General features: G+C 37.1%; 1 protein-coding gene across 2 annotated transcripts in view; it reads left to right on the top strand.

The window, feature by feature from the left end:
- The first annotated feature begins 214 nt into the window (after positions 1 to 214).
- The window catches only part of arhgef18b (rho/rac guanine nucleotide exchange factor (GEF) 18b), a 41,000-nt gene continuing 23,033 nt past the window's right edge, over positions 215 to 18,181 (top strand). Inside the window, exons 1-12 of one of the 2 annotated variants that reach the window (XM_082139651.1) lie at positions 215 to 234; positions 3,904 to 4,025; positions 4,496 to 4,950; positions 5,114 to 5,264; positions 5,578 to 5,701; positions 6,131 to 6,182; positions 7,077 to 7,121; positions 8,342 to 8,419; positions 8,509 to 8,620; positions 9,242 to 9,443; positions 17,339 to 17,403; positions 17,568 to 17,622. In XM_082139651.1, the coding sequence (XP_081995777.1) occupies positions 4,784 to 4,950; positions 5,114 to 5,264; positions 5,578 to 5,701; positions 6,131 to 6,182; positions 7,077 to 7,121; positions 8,342 to 8,419; positions 8,509 to 8,620; positions 9,242 to 9,443; positions 17,339 to 17,403; positions 17,568 to 17,622 (1,051 nt within the window). In that variant the 5' untranslated portion in view covers positions 215 to 234; positions 3,904 to 4,025; positions 4,496 to 4,783. Of the gene's footprint in view, positions 235 to 3,903; positions 4,026 to 4,495; positions 4,951 to 5,113; positions 5,265 to 5,577; positions 5,702 to 6,130; positions 6,183 to 7,076; positions 7,122 to 8,341; positions 8,420 to 8,508; positions 8,621 to 9,241; positions 9,444 to 17,338; positions 17,404 to 17,567; positions 17,623 to 18,181 lie in introns of those variants that run through there. The other variant, XM_082139650.1, reaches the window with a different exon arrangement.

The following is an 18,181-nucleotide window of genomic DNA, read 5'->3' as shown; positions in this document are numbered from 1 at the left end:
ATGGTATCACGTCCGAATATAAGGGCCCCGTATGGGTGTTCATGTAAAGGCCATGTGCCTGTGCTAGATGTCAGTGTGAAGAGGAAGTTGTAGCAGTATTGTGTGTTTTAGGCTGTGGTTAACGCAGCCTCTCTGCTCTTTTCAGACGTTTCAGCTGGCAGAAAGTCGATTGTGTGAGCCTCAGAAGAGGACGTTTTGCTAGTTGTGGATTGCTTTTTATCTCTTTGGATTGGGGTGAGTACATAAAAACATTTAGTTTTTTAGTTTATACACAAGAAGTGCTAATTTTAAACTGAATCTGTGCCTGGTAATTCATTATCTTATTCGGCTCCAGATAAGCTGAGATGCTATCATGCAACCTTTAGCTAATGGGTTTAACCTCGAGTTAAACTACGTTTTGAACGTAGTTTGGATATTTTGACCTACAAGAACTCAACATTATCTTAACTTGATGGATTTCACTGGTGCTTTCTGCCATTATTGCTTCATCGGTTTCATTTAAGGAACTGTCTAAGCAGAAATGCTGTGGTATAGTGCAGATCAATGTGGTGCAACTGCATGACAAAGTGTAGGAACTCATGCTAGATGTTTGTTGAAAAGAAAGGTCATTTTTCAAGAGCAACCATCATAATGCTTTTTGGTGCATCACGGATTGTGTTTTCCACTTTCAGTCTTGTACACCAGATCACACACAGTTGAACATTTCATTTCCGTCCATTTTGCAAAAAAGAAATTACCATGGTAGTACTGTGTTTTTTGGGGGTGGTGTGTGTGATGGTATCAGACTTTGAAATTCATTTTTGTACCATGATTTTTATATGGTACTCCATGGTACTTCAAAGAATACGATGGTATTACCATAGTACTTTTGGTATTTGTATTTCTTTACTTGTATATTTTTGATAGAAATACAATGATGTATGAATATACCATTTACACAATACCGTGGTATATACATTAGCCCCAAACAGATTTGGGCATTTAGGCCACACTTAAAATTTAAAAAATTACATTTTACTGCCATAATCTGTGATATTTCGGATTAAAACAAGGTTATCTAAAAGAAGAAATTATATTGGGAAGGACTTCATCCTCCAGGAATTGATTGGATGGTGAAAAGTGTCTCTATATGGCAGGATATTGAAGGGGAGGGGTCTAAAAAGAACTGGCCTTGATGATGTCAGCACAAAAGATGAATGTTTGCAAAACAAAACTATAAATATGAAATAAGTGTGATTTAAGTATCCAAATAATCTTTGAAGGGACAATAGCATGGTATTTACCACCTGATACCATCAATGTACCATGGCAGCATTTTTTGTGCCGTTAAAATTAATTCCCTCCTGTTCAGATCCAGCGATGCTTCCTTTCTCTCTTTCATCCCTCCCACTCTCTGGCTGTGAGCCCCCGCTGCCGTGCCTCTTGACTTTAAATCATATGTTAGTTAATCCCTGGCAGTTCTCTCCTCTGATCCTGCTGTGGGACTCTAGTTTTCCTGATATCTCGCTCACTAACTCCTCTGCGAGAGACCCGCACCGTCCACATGGCAGATCAACCTCTCCACAACTCCTGGCCTTCATTCTCATGGATGAAACGATGGTCCTTCAAAAGAGGTAGAGAGGATGATTTTGTCTTTCTGGATCTCTGGCATCTTTCTTTTCCACTCTTTCTTTGCTATTTCTGACCCCCCAAAAAACATGGTAGTACCTACTTATATAAATATATAAACTAAATGCTTATTTTGAACTGTGGTATATTGTTTTATGTTGGCTTTTTGAAGTGAACAAAATCAGCCATGTGTATCTAGAGCAGTGGTGTGGTCGTTGTTTCATCCTTAAACTATAAATAGTTGAGAGTTGCTTTGTTTGAATGTGGTTGAGTATGTCACTGATGTGATGGTACACGAGTTTGTGGTCTGTCAGACCACTGCCGCTCAAGAGGACCGGTCACACTGCAAACGAGATGCGTTCTTGCATGCAGCTCTCATCATCTGACTGTGTATTAGCACAGACAAAACCACATTTCACACCCTTGACGATTGTGTGGGATTGTGTTATTACAGTCATTTAGAGCTATAACTGGAAATCACTGGACTCCAAAACTATTCAAATATAACACAAGCCTGGATAGTGCATAATACTCTGAGCCATAGAGCTCATTAAGTGATGTAAGTTTAAATTTTGACAAAGATACAAGAAAAAACGACAGAAAAAAAAGAAAGAAAGAAAAAAAAACATGCTTTTAGCTGTTAGCCATTAGCACATTTGCTCCAAAACATTGAGCTTCTCTATCTTTTTGTCTGTCTATATAGATAGTTAGACAGTCGGACAGACTAAAAAAACAGAAGAAGTTCTAACAGAATTCACACCAGTTCAAAGTAGTGCACTCAAGTTGCTTTTGATGGAAAGCATCTGTTAATGAAGCTCAAAATATTGTGTGAATTTTTAGAGAGGGTAACTTCATGGAGCTCTGCATTGCTTTACAGCTTTGGGGTTGCCCCCGTAATCCTCTTGGAAAAGCTCAAGACTCACATAACATAATTCTGCAAATTGCTATTGGCAAACATTTAGCTTCCTCCACGGATTCGGCTACTCAGGTACATGGCATGGGTGAGCTATTTTGATTTTATTTAGACCAAAATACAATTTTGCATGTTAGTGTTGTGCACAGACATTGGAGTGTGTGAAAAACAGAAGTTTTCTGCGGTAGACCTACAGTAACCCTTGTAAAAGCTGGGAGGCCCCTTTAAGTATTCATGTTGGAGCATATGGTAAGAAGGGGGCAGCCATAAAAGGATATTTGAACATGACAAGCATCATGGTGCTCTTATAGTTTACATATCACGTGTCTGATTCAGATACAAACCACCTCACCGCACTCAGACTCTGTCATTCGTCTAGGGCCGAGATGATTTACGCCAGAAAGTACTGTAGGCTTCATTCATCCATCGTTTAAGGACATGCGGTCGGTGAAGGAGTAAGGTTTTGCTTTGGACTTTGGTGTCTGGGTTTTGTCATAGTCCATATTATTGTCGTTATCAAATCAACAGGTACTCTGATATATATCTGAGAAAGGTCACTTCAGCAAAGCCACAGTTCTGATGAGCCTTAATTTTACTCCAAGATAAGTTCTTAAGAGTTGAAGGAAAATTGAGCAAATCTCCAATGATGGTGATCCCAAATCTTTTCAAATCTCAAAAGATGGTGAACGTTGTGTCTATATTCGAAAATACAGGGTATTTGGGGTTCTACAGTTGGTTATATGGCTATTTTGGAAAATAAGCAAGTTCATTTTCAAATTCATATGTTCCTCAGGTCGGCGAATTGGTTCCAAGTAAAGGAAAAGTCATGCATTTCTTGGTTCTTTGGAAGCATAAGTATTTAGATGGCTTCTTGAAGAACCATAGGTTCTCCTATGACATCAGGCTCTCAGCTATTATATACCTGCTATCAAACACAACACAGAGTTTTGCCTCTGTAAACTAGTGCTTCCATTTCACATCAGATTAAGATCTTCTGTTTACTGGGAAATGCTTCCAGGTTCTACTAACTCCAGCTGTGTGTTTATGTAATATGCTAGAGTTAATGGAAGCCACTGATAAGTTCTGACAGTAGCTGCTTGAAGTTAGAAGGTTTTTATTTAGGGTGTGCCGTCATACTGGCTATCCAGAACCATATCTCTATTATTACTCTGTCACAATCCTCACAAATAAACCAGAGATATGATGTAATTAGACATCCAGAATCTCACACCACTCTTAATTAGTTTTGTCTGGTCCACAGAAAGTGACAGCAACAATATGTTTGATAAGGCACCTCATTAAAAGCAACACAAGAACAAGAGTTCTCACAGTTGTGGATAATATTCCTAGCAAAATTCATGGTGGAACTGTATGTGTTTCAGCTTCAGACTGCAAACCATGCACTCAAATTCATGCCCCGGTCTCAGCACCCAGTTCCTCCTCTTCTTTGTCCCCGGCTTCCATCCCAGAAGATGTCTTCTTCAGCAGTTCTCCTGAGGACAAGGTAAGACCCTAAACATAACCTAACCATTAAACTAGGGGAAATTATTGGTTGATGAGAATGATGCATCAGCCCCTAACCCAGTCTTAAACTTAACTACATCATTAGCCCTAAATCCTCAAACTGATTGGTTGCCAGGAATGTTGTTCCAAGATCATCAAGGATGTTGACCCAGCAAAATCAGGTTCACCAAAAATAGTCTATATGATTAGTGCACTACGTATAAGATTTCTGAATAGATTTCTGAGAGGAACAGACTGAAATTGAAGTTAAAAGAGTAGTGTAGATCAATACCTTGGTTCCTCCATGGGGATTATCCTTGTAACAGTATTGGATAAATGTGGCTGGCTATAGTTGCCTGTGCTTTTTTCATTACACAAGAAGTTCAGCTGACTGCTTCCACTTTCAGTCCATGAATGACACTAGCAGGAGACTCACTTAGACTTAACCTTGTTGGGGTTTCCCATTTTCAGAGGAACTTCTTGACTGAGAGCGACGAGTGCAGCAGTGAAGAGGACCTTTTAGAGCTCTGCTCTTCTCTGAGAGATTCTGAATATTACAGAGACTTGCAGCTCGGATCCACTGATGAACCAGACGTGCGACTTCCTGTCTTAACTGCACCTGTTTCTGACAAGGGTCTTACCCCTTTGATACCTCTGGTGTCCACAACAGAGAGTGGATCACGGCAGGATTTCACAGAGTTCCACACTCACCAACTTGTCCAGATAGACCACTCTCTGAATTTTGCTGGAAGGGAAGCCATGGATCGCTTGGTTGCTATCAGATCTTCAGAGTTCCAGAATTATCCGGAATCCGGGCAAGATGAGGACTCGGACACAGATAACTTTCCTACATTGGTTAGATCAATGTCCACGTCACGTAGACACAGCTGGGAAGTGCCAGTGTCGCCAATTGACCTGGGCAGAAGGTAAGAAACACTTTTTCACTGGTCCCAATGTCTTAATGTAATTTCCAGAGCCAAATGCGATGTTATTTCCTGCAAATGTCTGAGAAGTACATGTCTTCTGTTTGCTAAGTGACATAGTGACACTGTTGTATACATGTATGAAAACTCTGTTTTATGTATGTAGATTCAGTTTAGACACCACCGACATTGACAGCGATGGGGAAAGAGAGGACCAGTGTTTGGACAAAAGTTCCCATTTACCATCTTCCTCCTTCTCCGAAAGCTCAGTGGAAGAAACGACCGGTGCTGTGGAAAGTGAAAGCCCCCAAATAACAGTAACTGTCCCTACTGAAATCTGTGTCTTAGTATGAACAGAGCAAGACATTCACATAACTCTATAAACCGTACTCCTGCTCCTGGAGGGCTACTAATCTGCAGAGTTTAACATCAACCCTAATCAAACGCACCTGAACTACTGTAGCCAATCAAGGTGTTCAAGATTACTTGAAAATAACAGGCAGGAGTGTTGGATCAGGCTAGGAACTGAATTCTGCAGAAAGGCAGTCCTCCAGGAGCTGGGTTGGCTACTCCTGCCATAACTCTTATTGATAATGTTTTCCCACTGTTTGTTTTTGACCATGACTGCAGCCGCCCTCACCAGCAAGGACAGTGTATTCCCGATCTGAAATTCTCGCGACTGATGAAAAAGTACAAGCTGACAGAGTCTCCCGCATACTGGAGACTTCCAAGCAGACTGCCAGAGAGGCCAGAGGTTAGTAAAATGATTCAACAATTAGGCAGGCAAATCCAATCTGAAAGAATCAGGTTCTCGTGGGCTCTAGCTTTGAAGCAATCAGATACATGCAATGTTAATTCTGTCAGGGGGAATTCTAGGATCAAAACAGTATTATGTACCATTTTACCATCTTCCACAAATAGCTTCTTTATTCTGTTGTTCTACAGATAAACCATGTTATGGTGCTTTCAAGAACCGAGATACTGAAACACTAATCTGAAGAACCTGTAATGTAACAGATCTTTTTGAGCCTTCAGGGAACCATATAGAAACTCAAGAGCCCTATACAGCCATATATTGTTGTTACTTAGAAAACTGAACCTGAGGTTTTGTAAAGAGCCATTAAAGAACCTTTATTTTTCATAGTATACATAGTCCTGACTTTGTGTTGGTTTGGAATTCCAGAAGAGCAGGAGTCGGAAGAGGGGCTGCATCCTGTGGTGGGACGAAGTCATGTGTAAGTTTCCACATTTATGTTTTGCTGAAGAGCACCATAGTTGCTACCACACGATTATTTTGAGTCAGTGAAGCACAGTGGCTCAGTGGTTAGCGCTTTTGCCTCATGGCAAAAAGGTCCCCGGTTTTGGCCCCGGCTGAGCCCTGCCTTGCAGAATGAGTCAGAATGAGTTAAGGGGGTCGCACACCGGACGAGAAGCGCCGTGTCGCGCAGCGCCACGTCTTTAAAATTCGAACACATTATTCTCTATGAGTGTACACACACCGGCGGCGCCATTCTCAGGACGTTGTTCAAAATCCAAAATCCTGTGCGATACCTTGAGTTGTCCTAAACGAGGCGCTGTGCTTCTCGTCCGGTGTGCGACCTCCTTTAGAATGATTCAGAATGAGTTTCCTCCGGGTCCTCCGGTTTCCTCCATAGTCCAAAGACATGCAGGTGAGGTGAATTGGAGAGTCAAAATTGCCTGTAGATGTGTGAATGTGTGAGAGCCCTGCGATAGACTTACCATCGGTTCAGGGTGCTTTCCCGTGCCTCTGGCCTAAAAACTGGGATAGGCTCCAGCCCTATGACCCTAGAAGGTTATATAAAGATCATTGAATGAATATCAGCTTTTAGGAGCACACTAGCATATAGATTAGCATCGAAGCTAATAGACATGAAAGTAAAGAAAAAAAAACTACATCGTTGCAATTTTTGCAACTTTTTGGGGCATTTTTCAGTTATGCTTAAGGAAAGCTGTGGGAGATTTGACTCTAGCCCACCGGTGATGTAGTCTGCCCCTGCATGTGTGAGCTAGGCAGTAGATTTTGTGCTGATGGTTTTATTTGGACAGCGGCCCGCCGTGTGCCCTCCCACTGCCACACATACTTAGCCTCGGTGTCTTGTTTGTCTCAGGCTGATGGTACAGAAAGTTCTACAGGAGCTTAAGCAGTATCATGGGTAAGTAAACAGTGTGAAGGAGCCTGTCGTACCCTCCTACAAACTAACAACATTAACATGAGTGCCACTGGCCCACGTTTGGTTTTCAGGCCCAAATTAGAAAGTATTGTTTGTCACTCGTCTGTCTTGAAAATGTTGTGTACGTTTGCATGTGTATGACGTATTTTATCTTCTGTGCTTACTACTCTTGCTGTATTTTTAAACCTGGGTAAGGCTTTTCCTGGTTGAGACCTCCTTGTTTTATCTCAAAAACCTACATGAGAAACCAGAGCGTGCTTTTAACAGGGTCATGAAACATTTGCACAGTAACTGACGCTTCTAACAGCAGGCTAGCAAGAGGCTGTGTTCGGAATGGAAAACTAGCGTACTGCATACTGCGATGTACACACTCCATACTTCTGTATACTAATTACGTTTTTTTTTCTAAAAGAGCATAAGAAACCATTTAAAAAGTATGTGTGCTACATTGTGTGTACTGGCAGTCCAAAGCTTTTCAAGCATGTTGCATTGTGAGATGCAAAAATGTGCATTTGAAAAAAAAATGTATGGTAGTATACTATTACGAACATAAAAATGATGTATATACTAGCATACTGCTTACTGCATACTGTACTACTGTATACTACATTATATGTATGTAGTATGCACATTGTCACATGACCTCAAATGTTATGTGTATAATTCGGTAATTGTTTTTTCCAAAAAATTATTCAAACTTTGTTAAATTGTTGTACAAAAATGTTTTTGGTTGTACAATCAAATAAGTCAAGTACACTGTTAAAAAAAAAAAAAAAAAGTTGCTGCCTTAAATTTTTAAGTACAATCAACTTGGATTTTTAAGTCACTTCAACTTAAATTCAATTAAACTGACTTTTGAGTTTAATGAGTTTAATTTCGTATAACAAAAAAGTTGAAAATTGCTTAACTTATTTTGATGAGTTAAAGCAATGTAAAAATATGTTATCATAACTTATTGATCATAATTTTTTTACAGTATAGACAGTAAAATTGCAGTTTGGAAATGTGGACGGTTGAGTTTGTTGTATACTGTACAATTTGGCAAAGTTGTAGGTTATGCATATACTGCATACTGCAAAATTAGTTGGACTAGTATGGTAGTATGCCATTTCGAACATAACGTTTTCTTGTAGTAAGCATACATATGTTACCAATAGAGAGTCTTGAATACTGAATTAATTTAATCCTGGATTTTTCCTCAGAGCTAAACGCAGAAATTCAAGCGTAGAAAGAAAAGTGGTGACAGGGAGTGTCACGTGGTACGAGTTTCTCGCCATTGGGTAAGTATTTGACCTTCTTTGACCTATTTTGTACTGCATATACTCTTGTTTTCTTACATTTTATTTGGGTTTGGTGTGTGTTTCTGTAGAAATGAAGAGGAAGAGGAGGAAATACCAGAGCGTCTGGAAAAAGGCACCAAAGTCAAGCGGACTCTGAGCTCACTGAGAAACCGCATGACTGGATCCTTCAACAAAGACAAAGTAATCAAACACACGCTGACATTACTCATGCTCAGACTGTGTTTCTGCCGTGGGATACAATCATGTTCATTTCTGCACAACTTTACTGCACCTTCTGTGTCCTTGCAACTTCCTCCTTTACTTGAATGTACTGTAGAATGATATAAAACTTGCTCATGCTGACTAAGGGGAAGTTTTAACCTGTTCTTTAAACCAGACAATGTGCCAATTGTATATTATCTTTTTTTAATAAAACACAAGATTAGATCTATCTATCTATCTATCTATCTATCTATCTATCTATCTATCTATCTATCTATCTATCTATCTATCTATCTATCTATCTATCTATCTATCTATCTATCTATCTATCTATCTATGTCTATCTGTCTGTCTATCTGTCTGTCTGTCTGTCTGTCTGTCTGTTATTTCTCTAGATTCACACACTTTTAAGTCATAAAAATGTAGCTATAAATATATGATATGTAGATATATATGTAGACATAATAGATTTAGATATTTAAAGGTTATATTTATGTGTTGTGAAATATGACCTGGACACGTTATAGACAAAAACTTTTCTTTCTTTTTTTTTACTGTCAGAAGATAACACTACACATTTCCTGATTTCTCTGTTTTCAGGGTAAGACTCGAGAGAAAGAGCAGCACAAAGAGAAAAGCAGAGAGAGAGAGAAGGAGAGAGAGAAAGAGCTGAGACAGCGTGAGAAAGTGCGGCGCCGCAGTGTGAGCGGCCATCAGCTCGAGCCTGGCTCATTTTCCAGCTGGGCGACATGTTCACTGTGCAGCAAGACCCTGCAGGGGAAGCATGGCCTGCAGTGTTTGAGTGAGTAACACAAACACACACCTGCACACACGCGCATCTGCTCCGCTACTCATGCGACACGCGCGGCTCTGCTCCCACCACAGCGCATGTCACAGTAAACCCCTTCTTATTTTGATGAGGCTTTTGCATCTTTCATGGGTTTTCGTTTGATCATAAGGAATGATAAAGCAGCAGACGCTTGACCTACTGACTCGTTCAGTCACATGATGCAGCGTTGCTTGTGCTTCGGCTGTTTTGCAACCAGCTTTGTGCTGCGGAAAACTACAGGTTTGCGTGCAGATGGACTAGTTTGATATCATCAGGTTTCTAGTGACTGAGGGAGTTTAAAAGAGGAAGTTCTTGTTACTTCACCCTCAATTAAAATGGTCATTATTTATTAACTCTCATGTAGATCCAAACCTCTGTGACTTTATGTCTTTCATTCTTTCATTTAATTCATTTCATTTGTTTTTTATTGGATATTCACACCGCACTGTTTCTTACAATGAAAGCAGATGGGGACTGGAGCTATCCAGCTCCAAAACAAGCATAAATGTGTAATAAACATAGTCTAAATTACTATATCACAAGTCTTTTGATGTCATATGATAAGTTAAGTGAGGAACAGATCAAGTTTTAAGAAAATCAGACTACTTTGCAGGTGTTGTTTTGTTGTTTTGCAGCTTGACAGCTGCAGTCCCCATTCACTGTCATTATGTGGAAAACAGCAGCCTGGATATTCTTTAGAAATGCTCCAAAACAACCATAAATGTATCATAAATTACTATATCACAAGTCTTTTGGAGTCATATGATAATTGTGTGAGAAACAGATCAAGATTTAAGAAAATCAGACTACTTTGCTGGTATTTTTGTTGTTGTTTTGGAGCTTGACAGCCACAGTCCCCATTCACTGTCATTGTATGGATAATACCAGCCTGGATATTCTTCAGAAATTCTCCTTTTGTCTCCCACTCAAGAGAGTAAGTTGCATGGGTTTTAAATGACATGAGGGTAGTAAATAGTAACATATTTTAATTTTGTAGGTAATCTGTCCCTTTAAGAATCACTAAGCTGTAAGATGCCGGGTTATTACTTCAGCAGGCGTTGGTGTTTAATAATGACTAAAGTCTTCTTAAGTAAGTCACAAGTAAAGTTGTTTCAGTAAGTCCCAGATGATGTTCATTTAGAAACTATGAGTTCATTTGTTGCCTGTTTGTTTCCCTATTTTGGGAAACCTTATTTTTATATGTAATGCTTTGACAATGTTGGCAGGGTGCAAGACTTACAGAAAAGGAGAAACAAAAGTGTTGCTGTAACTTATTTGTTTGTTACGGTCCGTCACTTTAAAGTCCTCAACGGCATGGGAAATCCCCTCATATTTTATTCTATTAAATAAGAACGTTTTAAAAATAGATATTTTTACACTTTTGGGTACATAAATCGATATCTTTATTTTTATTTTCTTAAAACTACTTGAATAAAATGTTAATATACAGTATAATAAAATATATTAATATTTCATAATGTTTATGTATATAAAATTTATTTATAAAATGAAATTCACACACACACACACACATTATTATATAAAATGTATTCTCCACTGTCATCTCCAGTGTGGATGTCCTAAGAGTGACTCATGTGTTTATATTCAGAGTGACAAAAGCACAATCACCCAGTACCAGCTTTAAAATTTGTAATTTGGTGGTGACTGGGAAATATTACATATGACTCTTTGTATGGCACTGCTTATTAAACAAGTCATGCTGATGTATTTCCTCAGACTTGAGGATTCAGAGGAAGGACCCTCTCTGTCCAGTGTTCAATTCATTTGAACCAGTCATGACCGTTCACCAGTACAGCTTTATTACATAAAGTAATCACTAGTGTGACGCTGAAATATTACACTAAACCACTGATGCAGCATCATATGCCATCATCTACAAATCACTTTTGATGGATTTGTAAATTATGGATTCAGAAAGATGGATTAATAAAATGAAATTATGGATGGCTTCATCTTGTAAGTATGGGAGATCAGGGCTAGTATTTTTTTGTTGTTTTTTTGTTTTAGGAAATATGGAAATATGGGAAATTAAGTAGATATAAATTAAAAAGATATTTACTGCACATTTATATTACTGCACTATATAAATATATATATATATTTATGCCTTCTTTAAATTGCTGGATGTGGTTAATCGATATTAATCAATTCTAAAATAAAAGTATGTGTTTATATAATATATGTGTGTGTGTATATATATATTGCTATATTTATACATATATTATATATGTGTGTGTGTGTGTGTACACATATATTATATAAACAAACTTTTATTTTAGAAAACTTAAACTTAGAAAAACTTAAGAGCTAATAAAAAGATTAAGATTAAACAGATAATAAAAAATTATTGTATAAACAAAGCTGATTAAGACATTAGAAAAATACATTAGAATAATGTACAAAAGTAAATTTATTGGTATCAGTATATTTAAAATACACACACAATTTCTATGTTTATGTATTTTTCAATATTTCCATATTTATCTTTTGGTGAATCATATAATGATGGATGAGTGGTTGGATGGATAGAATATTTTATATATATATATATATATATATATATATATATATATATATATATATATATATATATATATATATATATTACAAACCTCATCCATGGAAATACGAAGTTATATATAGAATATATAAATGGTAAAATATATTTTATAAAAGCATTTTCATATTTATATCTAAACAACTATATATTGTAGAATTATTCATTATTCATCGACCCATAGACACTTCCACTCCATTCAGTGAAACTCGCGCCTGTCCCTTTAAATGTGGGACTCAGCCTGTGGAATGCGCCTCCTGTCCCATAATGCTGCGCGGCGCAGTGCAGGGACAGTCAATCTACATACATCAGTCGCGATTGGCGCTGCTTTTTTTTTTAGGTTGCCAAGTGATGCGTTGTGTTTTTGTGTGGCTGTCATAGTAACCTGAGTGATGTTTGAGGTGATGCGATTGCAACGCGCGTGACGGCGTCATAAACGGTGAGTTTGTTCAGCGCAACAGGTGTTTGCTAACAGAGCTAATAAACACACAGCAGCTAAAACACGTTCAAACTCTTTACAAACGTCTGTTTTTTACTTCACGCAGGTGATTGTTTAGCTACAGGTGTCTCTTTTGAAACTTTTTAAATGACAGTCGCGTTAAAACAGTTGAAAGTTTGCTGAGAGGTCAGCTGTCCGCTGTGTTTAGTTTCATTGGCTAATCAAGCAGGGCAATGTTACGCAGGACTTCAAACGCTTACAGATGCGTTTTATTTGTTTTATTCAGGCGGCTTTTGTTCATACTCGTTCATTTGGATGATTTCATTCAATTAGGTTTTTGTGTTCAGCATAAAGATACAACATGTTTACAATATAAGACCTGACTAATCAAAAATGACGTAAGGTTCCCACCAGAATGAGTTGCTAGGGTCTTCTGGATGGTTGTTCTCTGGTTGCTAGGGTCTTCTGGATAGTTGTTCTGTGGTTGCTAGGGTCTTCTGGATGGTTGTTCTGTGGTTGCTAGAGTCTTCTGGATGGTTGTTCTCTGGTTGCTAGGGTCTTCTGGATGGTTGTTCTGTGGTTGCTAGGGTCTTCTGGATGGTTGTTCTGTGGTTGCTAGGGTCTTCTGTGGTTGCTTTTTCTGAGTGGTTGCCTCCACCACCAACCCTCTATAGAAGTCTGACAAGTTAGAAACATAGGTTTACATAATGACTTAAAAAATAAAAGTGAATTGCAATCATATCATTTTATTAATATATTTTGGTTCTGGTTTAACATAAAATTATATATTTTTTGTAACAATGTGTTTAATATTACATTCTGTGTCATTATAAATCAGTCTTTGATTTTTTTACTGGTCTTAGTTTGGATGAATTATTATTATACATTTTCTTTTTATCATATTGCTATAAAAAAGACTAAATTAGGCATTAGGTATTATTATAATTTTTTTAGTTTCTATTTATTAAGCAATTATTAAAAACAAAAATTTGACCAATGTTGAAATTTTATTGATCATTTCAGTTATTATATTATTACAACAATAGACATATGTAATGTAAATATTTTAATTTATTATTTCTATTATAATTATTATTATTATGCCATTGTTTATGCAGATTTGCTTTTGTAATCTAAAATAGTTAGACAAGATCATATCATTATTTAGGATCTAACATTAAATTAGTTTTTTAATGTGACAGTGTGTTGAATATTACATCCTGTCTTATAATTATGAATTATTCAGTCTTGCAATCTTTGCTTGGTCTGGGTTTGGCTGAAGAATTTATTAGATAATTGTATGCGGTCATATCGATTAATCGCATCTAACATGGAAGTTTGTAAATATATATATATATATTTCATGAGGAAAAATGTTTATTATATTATTTATTATTTTTGAGTGTCTATTTATTAACCGAAAACAGTTATTATTAAAGACTAAAGATCAGCCAATGTTGGTTTTTATGACTGATATGAAGCAGATTATTTTTGTGCAGTGACAGATATGCATTTTATTAGTAAATATTTCAGTATTCTTGACAGTTGAATTCTTGTGGTTTTGATTCTTGTCCTTTCTAAGCACATTTTGGTCTGTTTTTGGAGGAGTGATGATGTTTCGGTTCCTTCTGTCCTCATGTAGCCCTTCTTAAGGCTGGTTTCTCTGGGGTTTTTCTGCACGGTCACATGCTTTAATTGCGTTTGGCAGTAGCCGCCCCGTTCAGGGATTCTCCCCCTCCGCATGCCTCAGGTTCACCTCGCTTTTGTCACACAAGCTCGTTTTATGTCTTTGTCAGAGCGTGAGTTAAATAACCACGTGTGGTTCCTCTTAAAAACACTGTCTGCATTCGGCCCACGTTTACATTCCAGCGAGCGGATCATGTGATGTGATAACAGGATTATGATTGATCCTTGTGGAGTTCTAGTTCCTGTTCCGTGTTCAAGTAATTAGATGCTCTCTTGATGTCGACGCTGAGCTGAATGTGTTTTTGAATAAAGCCTCCTTAATGCTGATCATAAACATAAGTCGTTTATTGCTAAAAGAATTAAACAGATTTGCTAAATTAAACCGCTAAATTACTCAAATAAATAGTAATTTATGTGGCAATTTAACCTCTGGCAATTTATGTTGGTCTGGATCAATTATTTGAGCTATATTTTATAATATAGGTTGTTTTTATGTTTCTCATGAAGAAAAATATTGCTTTTAATGGCAGAAATGATACAGATAATTTGGTAACACTTTACAATAAGGTCTCATTTGTTAACATTAGTAATTACGCGGCTCTGTGGAATACTTGATTCTGATTGGTCAATCGTACCACTTGCTAGGAACATGGAAGTTTTCTTCATGGAAGTTTTGCATTTGGTGAGCTAATATAATATTAAAACTCCGTCAAATCAATATTTTGTATACAGTTATTTAAAGGTATAGCGGAGGATCTTTCCAAATTTTAGATAAGACCCGCCCTCTCCACTTTTTGAAAAGTTTGATTGATTCACCAGAATGATTGACAATTAGGAGGACCAATAGTATAGGTTACCCACCAGGAAGTAAAACATCCTCCGCTATACCTTTAATTATGCCATCTAATATCGTGGACTCGCTTGTGTCATACAAACGCAGCTGCTGCCATTTTGTGACTATTGTTTTGTACACTGTTGGATTATAAGATACAAACAGGTACGATTTTAAAACAGTTTAATCTGAAATCAATATCTTTTATCTCCATAATTATGTATGTGGCAAAATGCTGTGTAATAAGTGGAGTGACTGTATACTGTATCTCTTAAATGTGCTCTCTCCGCGGAAGCTTTGCGTTTAAAGACCTAATAAAATAATCAATATTTCGTGTCTAATTATTTACTTATGTGGCAAGTAGCCGTGTGATAAGCGGGATAATGTACATCCAGCCGGTTGTTATCTCAGAATAAACCCCGACAGGGTAATGATGATCCCGACGCGAAGTGGAGCGGATGTACATTATCCCTTACTTAATTAATGTATATGTATCAAATAAATTGAGTAAATATATTATTTAAAGCAATTTTGTTTCTTAATAAAATTTGTTACTTAATAAAAAATGTCATTTTGAGCTTAAAAGTAAATTAGTAGGCTAAATGTTGAGATTAACATTTAATAAATGATGTAGAAGTATTGTTAATGTTAGCTCATGTTAACCAAATTGTTACCGGTAATGTTTGTGTCCGATTGCTGATATGCAGAAAAGATTGAGTTTTTTTCTGTTTTATTTTTATTAATTGTTTAGCTATAAAACAATAACCCTGATCACTATACTATTACAATAAATATGTTTACATTATAAATATTTTAATATAACAATAAAAGTAATAATTATTATTATTTATGCCATATTTGTTATGTGTCCGATAACTGATATAGAGAACAGATGTTTTTTGAATACACAAACTTATATTTACAAACTTTTATGTTAGATGTGATTAATCAGTTAATCGATTTGACAGCACTTTTTAATATTATTTTTCATTATTTTTCATATATTTTTTAACCAAAAACTCTTTCTTCAAATTGCGACTGAATTACACAAAGCAAGTAAAGCGCGCTCCTTTTATAATCACTGAAGCTGTCGTCAGTTCAGTGTGATACTATAGAAGAACAATGGGTAAGAGTACAATAAGAGTTGTAATTAATAAGAGTACAATATTTTTAAAAATGTGCCTATAAAATGAGGCTTTTGCACGTTGCTGTTGTTAATAAAAGTAAATTTGATCAGCATCTCAATTCAAGCTCAATGCTTTACTGTCAAATTTCCAATAAACAGACATGTAATATTATTAGTAACTGCATTTATTAATGCAAAACAATAGTAATTTCATGATTGAATTTCCTTTATGATTAAAAAATATCCCCAGCGCTACCATATCAGATGCTGGCGCCACCACCTGTAGAACTTAGTGGCACCGGTGCTACTGCTCTCAAATGTTAGTCTGAAGCCCTGAAAGTGCGTATTGACAGAGAAGAAGGGGGATAATAACCTCGTTGTCATAATTATTTCATATTTATTTGTTTTAGATAATAAATATACCTGTTAAACACCTGAAACGTATAGTGGAAAGTTTGCACATTTTATAATAATTCTTCTCAGGTCCGTTCGGTAAAAACACATTTATTTTAAATTTCCCGAGACCTGATGCTGCCAATATCAGATCCGACCCGTGTCCGAGGCACTAGTCAAAGTTTTGGACCTGAACCCTCTCGGTTCGGACCCTGGGTTTTTGGATCCAAGTGGACCAGTGAAGACCTCTAGTGTAAACGCCCCCTAAATATCCTCAAAGCCAATAGAAATGAACTAGAAGCCACAAATTTAGATTTATTATGCTGTGGAAGTTCATCAGATGTCAGTGTTTTCTGCCGTAATGTCCTGTGGTGGTGGCATTGATCAGACTCTCAGTTTGTTGTGTTTCTAATTAGGTTTGTGGCTAAATGGATTGAATCAGTCACTTTGTGGAGTGAAAAGTGGAAAATGGCCCGCAGGGACAGGACAGAAATTTTGAATGGATAATGAGCACTTCTGAAAGCTCTTTACCCCCAATAAACCTGTGCAGAGAAAAACAAAACATTTGATTAAACATCTGATTATGCTTTTAAATATCTGCCAGATTTCTTAGTGCATTATTTCTTTGCTGTTCCTTCAAAATGAAAGCAGTATTGCGAAACATACCAGTCTCGTAGCGTTACAATCCGCCCCAGTTCTTCGAGCCCTCCCTTTCCATGTAATTTCAGTTTACGGGACAACCTACATGTTGGTTCTGATAAGGAAAGTGTTAACCTGTTTCTCTCTCTACCGCCTTCTCTGTTCGGGCCGACAGACTGCGCCGTGAACGTCCACAAGAGCTGCAAGAACCTGCTGCCCGAGTGTAGCAGCAAAAGCAAGGTAAGATTCATGCACATTTATACATTCACATGAAATATTGGTATTAGTTTGGATCAAATTTAGCTTCTTAAAGACAACAAAAGGCTTTGTCTTTGGTCAGAGGAGTGGCAGATTAAGCGGTTTGTTGTAAATGATAAACTAAGTGTGTTTCTTGCTCTCTGCAGACAAAAGACTCGGTGCAAAAGTCGTCAAACGCCGCAGCTCAGTCGTATAGTCAAGGTAAGCACATCTGCAGACTAATTACAATGGTGTTAGCATTATACTTCATCAGTGATTAGATGATGTGCAGGGCTCGCAAAATTTCAAAATCGCTGGTAGCCCTTCGGGCAGGCACTCTTCAGATTTTGGTAGCCCGAAATGAATTTTACTAGCCCAGATAAAAAGACAATTTTCAATGTAGAAAATTGGTTAGGAGTCAAAACAATGAATCAAAAACTTTTTCAAAACACAAAATATCAACAAATATGCATCTGGTTCTAACTGAACTGAAATGTGTGTGACAAGTATGGAACATGAATCAGTCATGTCTGTGGCTCAGCCCCCAATGAGGGTATGAAAAAAAAAAAAAAAAAATTAACACTTTAGTTTAGGGTCTAATACTCACTCATACTCAGTCAGGGGGGTTCGAGAATTTTTTTATTTCTCTGATCTACATATGTGCATTTTAAGATGTTTTGAAGGCCCAAAAAAAATGGATAACAATAGCTTTAAAACCATGTAAGTGGGCAGCTGATTATTTTTCTCTCCTCATCAGCATCACACTCCTATTCTCTTTGTC

The sequence above is a fragment of the Leuciscus leuciscus genome (genome assembly GCF_965113295.1).
Source record: "Leuciscus leuciscus genome assembly, chromosome: 15".
In the NCBI taxonomy this organism is placed as follows: Eukaryota; Metazoa; Chordata; class Actinopteri; order Cypriniformes; family Leuciscidae; genus Leuciscus; species Leuciscus leuciscus.
The sequence above is the reverse complement of the archived record's forward strand: the minus strand, read 5'-3'. Positions and strand labels throughout refer to the sequence as shown.